Consider the following 11,273-nt stretch of genomic DNA (forward strand, 5'->3'; position numbering starts at 1 on the left):
AAAAACAAGAGATTAATTTCACCAGATGGTCGATAACTTGCAATCCAAGACTCAAACTTTCTGATCACACCCATCATTTTCTCCTTTAATTTGTTAGTCTATAAAATTATCGTCAAATATTTATATATATATATATATATATATATATATATATATATATATAAATAGCGCTCATCGATCTAGTACGTTCTAGTTCATGATATCTGTTACTATCCGTACATGACTACATGAACCAAATTAAAGATAGAGAAAGGGAAACGTGCAGATTAGTTGTAAAAATCAAATCAGAGCTCCATCTGTTCTTGTTGATTTGTACACGCTAATCATTTACGTACACAAAGAGCTAGCTAGCGAGTAGAGCTGTAAATGAACCAGTCTGTTTGATAGTTCGCTTGGTACTCGCTTGATTAAATTCGAATCGAACTCGATTCATGAAAAAAAAAAACTCGTTCATTAAAACAAATACTCGCTCGATTTGTAAATGACACATACTCAACAAAATTCGACTCGACTAAGGATCGTTTAGGCTCGCTCGTTTATGCTCGAGTCGACTCGTTAGCTCGACTCGATTAAAACTCATTCATATATTAATAAATATATCCGTACACCTATGCATGTATATATGTATTAGCTAATAATACACTACAAGAAAAATGATCTTTTGCGACCAATTTGTAGTAATATAAGTATACCACTTTTATAATTAAATATATAATATATATTCTAATTACTTATGTCTATATAGTAAATATACTTCATAGGTATAATTTATAATTTGTATAATAATTAGTTGATAAAATTTAATAATTTCATATACTAGTATGTGGAAACCATATATAAAATAGATATATTCTATCATATTAAGTGTATGTATTAATAATATATGCAGGCATATAATATATTGTTGTTTTGGATAAATATCAACTAGTTAGATATTAATTATTTATAAATTTTTTAAAATTTTATAATTTAATAGAGGTTCTACTTGTTAGTTGTATAAATTCAATATTAATTCTTTTTTTTATTTATTTATTTTATTAATTATTAAATCTTATTAAAAATAATAATTCAAACTCGAGCTCGACTCGACTCGACTCGAACTTGTTTGTGGGACGAGATCGAGTTGAGATTTTAACTTATCGAGTCGAGCTCGAACAAAGAATTAAAAAAAATCTCGAGCTCAGGTTCGAGTTCGAGCCCGAGCTCCCTCGAGCTCGGATTCGACAAGTCAAAACTCGGCTCGGCGCGATTACAACCCTACTAGCGAGCAACTGTTACGAAAATGACTACTCCTAGCAGTTAAGAGATCACTCAGACTTTGGTCCTGCGTGCATTACATATTTACGCGTAGTAAATGTGTTGAGATTGTTTAGGCAGTGAATATGAATGAGAAAAATTAAAGCATTGCAGTTTGCCAATAAAACTTCATGCACAGAAATCATGTAATTCAACATGATCTCCTTTCCAGATCTATTCTTTTCTATGAAGACTACTCCATTTATCCAATTGTATGCATTGTACGTTGCAACACCAACGGTATCAGGTGAACTGATCACGATTAAACTGGTTGTAATATATGGCAGTGATAAAACTCTTCTGATCAGTACCGTGCTTGTGATTCTGATTGCTTATGCCAACTTAATTATAAACCTCATTTAGCCCATAGATGGGAAGTTCTCAATAGGGCTTGCTATAAACGCAGATCATGTGCCTGAAATTTGTTAATTATATGAATTGTGTTTCAGACTTTCAGTTTGATGTCTGTGTCTTGACAGGATATATAAGAACTACCTACAGGCGACTTAGGTAATAAAGTCATAAAAATGAAAATTTTAGCAAGTCCTGCAAGAAAAGTAACATATTTATCTATATAAAACTCAGCACGTTCTTATGCTGTTCACCAGAAATACTCACAGAGAGAGAGAGAGGGAGGCCCACGCAGACGAGACAAGATCGAGCCAGTGCCCCATCCAAAAGCAACAAACAAAACCCTAATATATCAAACTAAAATTTCGAAGGAGTCGTTAAAAAAAGAAAGGAAGTCGAGAAAATGTTTTCGATTACTGCATCCAAATGTAATCATGTAGAATTAAGTGCGATTTCTCTGCAAAAGGAGAATCCTGAAAGTATAGCTCTTCTATTTACAGCATAGAAAGATCTTGAAGTATCAGAAATTCAGAAGATCAAGTAGAAAAAGAGATACAATATAAAAGATAAAACTGTTAAACCATCTAGCTAGAACCATCAAAACAAAGTTCTGACGATCAAACATTAATCATGAACAAATGAAAAAGAAGAAAAGGCCATAAAAGAAAAACCAATATTTGATTTCCTTCACTATCTAGGCAAGTTGAGCTTCTCCCAAGCCATGCATGTGCGAAGCATCCAAAGGAGGAAATGGGAATTCACCAAGCTCTTGAATAAAACCCTCCAAGTCTGCAAAGCCGCCCAAGAACCCACCTGAATTCTCACCATTCCACATCCCTTCCTCATCCTTAACTCTCTCCCTTGACTCCAAACCACGAAACCCAGCTCGGAGCTCCAGTTTGGCCACTGGCTTGTCGGATGAAGCATTTCTTGGCTCTTCTCTCAGGGCAATTCTCCGTTTCTTATTGCAGACCTTTTCCGTGGGTTTTCCAGTGAGTCGTTGCACTAACTCGCGGAAGTTTGCTGCGTCGGTTTTGATGATTTCTGGTGCATATATGTGAATTATGCGTATTTTTGGCTTGGGCTTGGATATTTTCTTTGAATCATGGCTCATGGCTAGGGGAGGTGAAGTTGAACAGGGTGTCCAAGTTTGTTTCTTTGCCATCAAATCCATGGAAAATTCTGATAAGAGAGACAGAAAGAAAGAGGTGCGGAGAAGTTGGTGTGTTTGTTTGAAGGGAATGCTTTTATATATATATGGGTGGAGAAGTAATGTTTGAGGGGAAGGACAATCAATAGATAGAGATAATTTTAAAAGATGGAGACAAAAAATAAATAAATGAGAAGAGAAAAAGGGAGCTCTGATGATCTTTTGTTGGGAGCAAGTAGTGAATGAATCCTTGTCTGGCAGATTGCAAGTAAAGTCAATAAAGTAGACAGAACTCAATGGTCCCCCAATTCCCAAATTGTGAATTAAATACTAATTATAATTATAATGGACGTTTTGTCTATGAATATGCAGTTTACTTAGCTAGAGATCATTGGGAGACCTAGATATATATATATATGTGTGTGTGTGAACATGATAATAATGCATCTCATCTTTCTTGTAATGACCAAAAGGCCCCTTTGTTGTCTAGGCCATCTCTCTAAAGTTTTACAATCTGTTCAGGCTCATTAATTTGAGAGGTCCTTCTTGGCGTCTCTTTCTTTTTATCTTTTTCTTTCTTTCTTTCTAATTTTAATTTGTTTAGACCCTTCAACAGCCATTACTCAAAAATTGGGCGTTAATATATATAATGATCATGACTCAATGTTAATGGTTCTCAAATTCTCACACTAAATATAATAAACAATTCAAATTTTTCAAATCTCAAAATAATAATAATATTAAAAAATAATATTCTAATAATTATTTTTTTTCAACTTTTAACTTTCATCTAAAATTATCTCATCTAATTTCACTATCCAGACCGCACATTAATCTATCGTAAAACAATCATGTCAGTGTGTGTATACATATATAATATTTGGTATTTATGTACGTCTATATATATATCTCAATTAAAGAATTAAATTCTCGATGGTAGAAGTGGAACCTATATATTTATAGTGAAATAAGGCCCATCAAACAATAAAATATAATCAACACATAATTACAAAAGTATTATGGCTTTAAAATAATTACAATGTAATGTGATGTGTGTCGTCGGTGACATAATGGGAGGAAGAGCTAGCATTAGAAGAAAATTAATCCCCTAATATGCTAATTACCATCCCAAACACATCTTTTTCTCTTAAAGAGTAAACTGGCCTTTTCCATTTGTACGTACAAGTTGCTTTCATTTTCCCTAGCTAATATATAGAATAATATTGAAAAGATAACACATAAATTAGTATACCGATTATCTCAAAAATTAATGAAATATTTTGAGTTATCAAATCCATCCCAATGGTGACCTAGCTTTCTTGTTTGGAAATTAAATATTTGAATTTGTTACCGCCTATTATTAGGGAAAAAAATTCAGAATAACCCAACGTCTAGAAATTATTTTTATTATAAAATAAATTTAATGTATCTTGTAAAGTTACGTTATTTATAAAATTATTTTTATTAAAAAAAATTATGATTATAGCACAGCTCTTTCCTAATTAACTAAACCGAAAATATCGTAATTTTCAAAGACAAACATTAATGCTTATAATGTCAAATTAAGAGGTGGGAAAAATCATGGGGATGGAGATGGAGCTGTTTGTAATGTGGGCTTAAATGGAACCTTCACCAAAATATGCGAATCATGCGAGTGGTTGTAATACAAACCGAAATCATGGCTTCCACAAAACGACATCCGTACGTAATCTGCGTTGCAGACCCAACCTGCAGGCCGAGTCCTAACCCTCTTCCGGTTCCATATTTTAAGTAACAGAAGATTCTCTGATTTTTTTTTACCCCTTTCAGCGACAAGTCATTAATAGTACTTTAATCGATTAAAATGTTAATTTGATGTAATTTATTGTAATTAAGTGCAACTCTTAAGAATATTTTTTCAGAATGTTAAGGTCTAGATGATCAGTATCAAAGATATAAATGTATAAAATAAGTTTTATAATATTGATTGTATATTTAATATTATTCAAAAAATTCAATGAATTCTATATATAAAACTCACTTTATATATTTATTTCTCTCGTCGAGTTGTCGGCTTGTTATCGTCATTATTACTATTTGATAATAATAAAATATAATCACAACTGTTCGTGACATTTATGGGATCTTTACTCTTTTTTTGAATAATCATTATATGTAGAGCCACAATGGTATCATAGGATTAATTAATGGACCAACGTGGCTAAGTTTTAGGAAGAATAAATTTTGAATATAATGGCATGAAAGCGACCTTGATGAAATGGCAGCCTTTATTAAATGCTTAGACTAACAAGTACCCCTATATGATAACAACATGAAAATTAAGATTTTTTCAAGGAAATTAATTAAGAAAACAAGATTATGTAAGAATGAGGGATAATATAAGATAAAAATACTTTATATTTTAGCATATCTCGTGAGATTGAAAACGAAGGTGTACTTGGTCATTCTCAAGGGAGTAGATAGGAAAAAAAGTCATTATGGGCTGTGCAGAACAATGACTTTCTGAATGTGGAGACAGAGAGGTTGGAAGGTACAATTCAAACAAATTTATAAAATAAGAGTAATATTATATATAGTTTAAAAATATGTAAATTTTTTATTTTTAAAAAAGTAGAATTTATTATTTAAAATTATAAATTTTTAATATAGGTATCAAGATATATTCAATTTTTTAAATTGCATGCAAATATCATTTATCATCAAACAAAATCAAGACAAATATATATTTACAAAGCCTAATTTAATTACTATTTTTACTTTCCCTCTCCTATTGGTAGATCCCGGTGACCGATCATAATCCCAATCTCTCTTTTGATGAGAAATTGATTTATTGAAAAAAATAAATAAATGTACAAAGATACCCTTTATAATTTATTCTTATTATTTAAGTTATATTTATATAAAAAGTTGGGAATTTAATGCATATTGTGGATCGATGTCATTATTCTTTGAGTAATGTTATTTATCGTTCATTTTATTATTATACTTTCTTCATTTTATGATGTGATATTAAATGATTATAAATTATTTATTATATTTCACTTGTGGATTTATTATTTAATACCACATCTAAAGACGTCAAGAGAAAGATGATAAAAATGATAATAGATCAATTTCTCCTTATTCTTTTGTAGACTCAAAATAATCTTATGCACTTTAATTTTTAAGTATTTCACAGCAAACAAATCTTATGCACTTTAGGAGAAAAAGAAATAATATTTTTATAAATGATAAGTAATTAATACTAATGTTGATGAATAAATTAAACATAAGAATCACATTATTTCTACGGTTGGATGATTCGTATGTGATGGGTGTCGAGAGAGAGAGAGAGAGAGAGATCGTACGGTTCTGCTTTTGTTATAACCGTAGTGGGGGTGGGGAAGCCCACGTGAAGGCATATGCAAGAAAGATAATGTGACGCCGGCCCACACACCACACCACACGCATGTATTATATTTTTCCTGTGTTTGCCTCAGCAAAACCAAGACATCACACCCACACGAGACCCTCGTGCCGGCCCACTTTAATTATAATTTTTATTTTTTCAAAAAATGAAATTACTGGTAGTAGCCAGTACTGTACCACTAATTAGGAGAATCGCAACGGCCACGTGGAGACGTGCGCGTGCGTACGCTTTAACCTATGCTAGCTAAGTTATTGCTGTTGCGGGGGGAGACGCTGCCATTGACGTGGTTCCAAGTCCTTTTGTGGGCCGCATCGCTGCAGAGTGCGGAGCCCTCTCTCTCTCTCCCATCTTTTTTCCATTAGCTGAAGATGGTGTACTGCAGATGTCATTGAACATGTATGGATCCAGATCAAATTAGAAAAGGATGCATACATTGACATGAAGTGAGAATTATGAACGGATTCAACTATTTCACCTGTTTTATACTCCACTCATGCACTCATGATGATGATGTGTTCATATATATCTACTATTAAACAAGCATGAATGTCTTCTGATCAGTATTTTCATTCAGCACTTTCTTTCTTTTTTTACAATTATATCCCTCCTTTCGTCGGCCCATTTTGTCCATTTTTTATTTTTTCTTTGACCTTTATACATTTCACAACTTTATCCCTTCTTCCATGTTCCACCGCCTTCTTCGATTTCTGAAAGATCAATCCATCGCCTTAGTTAGTTGGTAGCCAGTAGTTTTCATAATCAATATCATGTGGTCCTAATTAATATTCATTTGTACAAAACTAGTACTAAACAAGGTTTTGCAGAATGTCATGTCAGACATATAGATCATACTTATCCAAAATGGCTAAACTGTTCCTTTTCACTTCCATAAACCAAAACACGCAAATTTTGACGAACAATTAAGGAAGTAAACGAGGAATATTCGTTACCATCACCATCTCTAACATGAATTGGTTTTTGGATTTACGGTTTATGAAGTCATTATTCTCTGCCATGGCATGGGATAGATGATATTGATAAATACTAGAGAAGGGAATTGGACCTTGACATTACAAGTCAAGGGCGATCATGCATTAAGCAATTCTTACATATATATAAAATACTCATAGCTAGCAAATACCTTTCAAGTTTATTGCAACAGTGAAATAATATATTTTAATCCATCCAAGGCATCATGCATATATACCATCTCCAATCTGTCACATTACTATTTATCGTATATTCCTTAACAAATATGATATTTAAAAATTAAAAAAAAAAATTGAGGAGGAAAATCCGATCCTCGCGCAATAATTGTTCTAAATAAATGTTTGTTCAAAATGAAGAAGCAATTAAGTATGATCAGTCTAATTAATTAAAGTAGATGATAGTTGAGAGGTTGATTATCAACATATTTATCTATATTATCATTTCTTTATTTTATTGGTCAAATTGATCAGTGTACTAGTTCGACCCTTTTAATTTGATATACTGAAAGCATATATATGTGTGTGTGTATGTATTGCATACATACATGCATGTTTTAAAACATGGGTTGAACCATCTCCAATTTGTCAAATATTCTAGATGATAAGCAAGACTTAAGCCACACAAATGATACGAAATGAATGTTAAATAAAATATTGTTAGATTATAATTTTTTTAAAAAAATTTGAAACAATTAAATTATTTATTGTATTTTATAGGACAGTGTTACCCAGATGACTAACACAAGAGGGGGGGTGAATTGAGTTGTATTAAAAAATAACAATTATAAATCAAATATATAATATAAAATATAAACAAAATATGAAATAACAATAAATATAAAGAGTAAGGGTAAGAGAGAAGCAAACTCAGTATGTTAACAAGGTTCGGCCCCACTGCCTACATCCTCTCCTCAAGATACCCCTTGAGGATTTCCAAATTCACTATTCAACCTCTTTCAGGTGGAGATAGAAACCTATTACACCTTTGAACAACACCGCTACAAAGGATTCGTGTAGAACACTCTCTACACTTGCAATCACCTTACATGTGGTGATTCAACTATTCCCCGTGTAGAATACTTTCTACACGAACAAGGGTTATACACACCTTTTTTCTGATACAAAAGTTGATAGTGGGTAGGTTATCAGAAAACACTCATCAATGAGTGAAATAAGAACAATACAGCACAAACTATATCTCTCAAAATGAACAAGGATTAAGGCTCAATGCTTAGAGAAGAGAGAATGAAAGTTTTGAATGAATGTTGTATACTCTTGGTGTTGTGTATGTGAAGCTCTCAAACGATCTATTTATAGGCATATGAGACTTCATATTCAAATTTAAAAAGATTTACATGTCAAAGACAACATCATTCACTTTTTCAAAAAATTCAAATAAAAGGTTTTTCTTTTTCAATTGTCAAAGACAACATCATTGATTTTTTTTTTTTAAATCAAACCTAATCTTTTACTTTTGGCATATGACAATATGAGCACACTTTCCTTTTCAAAAAATTCAAACCTAATCTTTTACTTTTTGCATATGACAAAAGGAGCACACTTTCCTTTTCAAAAAATTCAAACCTAATCTTTTGTTTTTTGTATATGACAAAATGAGCACACTTTACTTTTCAAATTTTTCAAACAAAATCATCTATCTTTTGTATAAGTCTAAAAAAGCATCAATTACTTTTGAAAATATTTAAATAAAACATGCACATGTGAAAGATGACAATCAATCATCTTTAATATTTTCAAAGTTCAACCCTTTAATCAAAGCATGCACATGTAAAAGATGACAATCAATCATCTTTCAAAATTTTCAAATTTAATTTTCAAAAATATTCATGCACATGTGGAAAATGTATTTTAATGCTTTATGATAAAATATTAATTTTAAGCATTAATCCTAATTTCGAATTTTAAGAGATTTACAACATTACTCTATGACTTTAATGTGAACTTATTTCCTTCTTGCTCATACTTGGTTATTTGATGTACTTGATTCCATTGTGTGAACAACTTGAGCTTGAAACTCCTTTATTCTTTGAATTCATTTGTTATCATCAAAATCCATGTGTAGATTTATAATCACATGAAACTTGAAATCTTGGGTTCAACAGACAGTTCAAAAATGTTATAATAATTAGATGAGATTAGATGATTTATATAACCAAATGAAACTTAATTATAAGATCAGTACTCAGCAATACTTCATTAATACATTATGCCTCCACGACTAAATTATGAATTAACAGACCATAAATATGTTACAAGAATATTGCGTGAGGTATCATACTCATCATCAGTACTTGAGGGGAAATAAATTAAACTCTTAAAATAAGTACTACTACCAAAATCATCATTACTTGAGGGGAGAGAACTTCAAACAATATCTTCTATAATAATAAATGTCTATCATATTACTACAATAATGAACAGTGAATTCTAATTCTATTTTTTTTCGTGTACATAAAAATTTACACTGCTTTACATTCCGTACAAAACGATTGCAGTCGTCGACCATACGAACACCGCCGTACAACCGCGCTGTGCACACCAAAGAGAGAGATCTGAGGCGATGGATTTGGCCATCGATCACACGAGGCTGAGGATGAACGAGGCACTGATGGCTCTGTTACTGAGGCTCGACTCGATGCCCAGTGTTGATCCGTCGTTGAGGAGCACGAGGAGGAAGGTGAGCCATCGAATCGTGGGGTTACAGGAGATAGTGGACACGATTTCAGAAATTTTGTCGTCGAAACCCACGAATACGTGGCACCAGAGATTGCGTCCAGCGGATCGCACCGAAACGCTGTTGATTGGTGGACAAAGATCCAGTTCAACTCCTTGGATCGAAGCACGGAGCTATCGCCGCCGTTGTGTCGTGCGAGGGAATGAAGAAGAAAAGGGAAACAGCGCATGAGAGAAGAGGAAAAGGGAAGAAAAATGAGCCCTAAAGTCTTCTAAATGACGCCGTTTTAGAGGGATCCACTGGGCCGAGTTTAAGTGCTACGGGCTGGCCTAAGTTTGAAAGGAATTCGGCCTAAATCACAATAAAAACCCACTAAAATAAAGTCCACACAGAAAATAAGGTTCTAAGAAAGTAAAAAGGCACAATAAAAATAATTAAAAACCAAGTAAAAACACTACAACTCTATATTAATAAAGTAAAATATTTAAAGCCCAACAATAGAATATTTAAAGCATAGAGTAATTTAAATGCGAAATAATAACTAATAACAAGAAAACACATTAAAATAATTTACACTACTTAAAATCATAAATGAACCCAACGAATAATTCATTAAATTTAAAACAAAAGAATTATAAGCCATAATAAATAAAATAATCTTTCCATACAAATACAAGTAAAAAGAAAAATATACAATAAATAAATAAATAAGAGCCGAATAAAAACACCACAACTCAATATTAATAAAATATAATAATTAAAGTCCAACATTAAACTAATTTAAAATAAAGATCAATTTAAATGAAAAACAATAATTAATACCAAGAAAACACATCAAAATAAATTTCACAACTTAAAATTTATAAAATAAATTTTTTCATTCCTACAGTTTTTATACTATACATAAAATATTTTAACTTTAAATTATAATAAAATACTAATTATTTTTTATTTTATTTTTTTTACAAATTAATTATTTAAACATTTATTCATTCTCTAATTCCATTAAATATTTAACATATAGGAGCATCTGCCATTTATAGAGACAGTTGCAGTATAAGTTTTAAAAAAACAGTGAATGATTCAACTTGCTGCAGATTCAAAAATATTCAATCAGCAACAATACAAAAATTTTAATGTTCTCTCTATTGGCCCTGTGCAATATGACTGAGAACTACAATGATCATGAAAACAAAAAATAAAATTCTGTTTGTATTTCTATTTTTTTGTTCAAATTTGTTCTGAACAAATTTTTATATAAAATAATAAAAAAACACAACTAAACAAACGTGCCTCCACTAGTATATACATACATATATATAAGATGATGCATGCTGATGCTATATATTCACCACTTTTATATATATATATACTCCATTTATA

The 11,273-nt window shown here is 31.5% G+C and overlaps 1 protein-coding gene across 1 annotated transcript; it reads right to left on the bottom strand.

Moving 5' to 3' along the window:
- Nucleotides 1-2,051: 2,051 nt before the first annotated feature.
- LOC122277476 (VQ motif-containing protein 17-like) lies at nt 2,052-2,927 on the bottom strand. Its single transcript, XM_043087456.1, has one exon. It carries the CDS (start codon nt 2,819-2,821, stop codon nt 2,342-2,344), a length of 480 nt encoding a protein of 159 aa, XP_042943390.1. The 5' UTR covers nt 2,822-2,927; the 3' UTR covers nt 2,052-2,341.
- Between the last annotated feature and the right edge of the window lie 8,346 nt (nt 2,928-11,273).

This window comes from Carya illinoinensis, chromosome 9 (assembly GCF_018687715.1).
Source record: "Carya illinoinensis cultivar Pawnee chromosome 9, C.illinoinensisPawnee_v1, whole genome shotgun sequence".
NCBI lineage: Eukaryota > Viridiplantae > Streptophyta > Magnoliopsida > Fagales > Juglandaceae > Carya > Carya illinoinensis.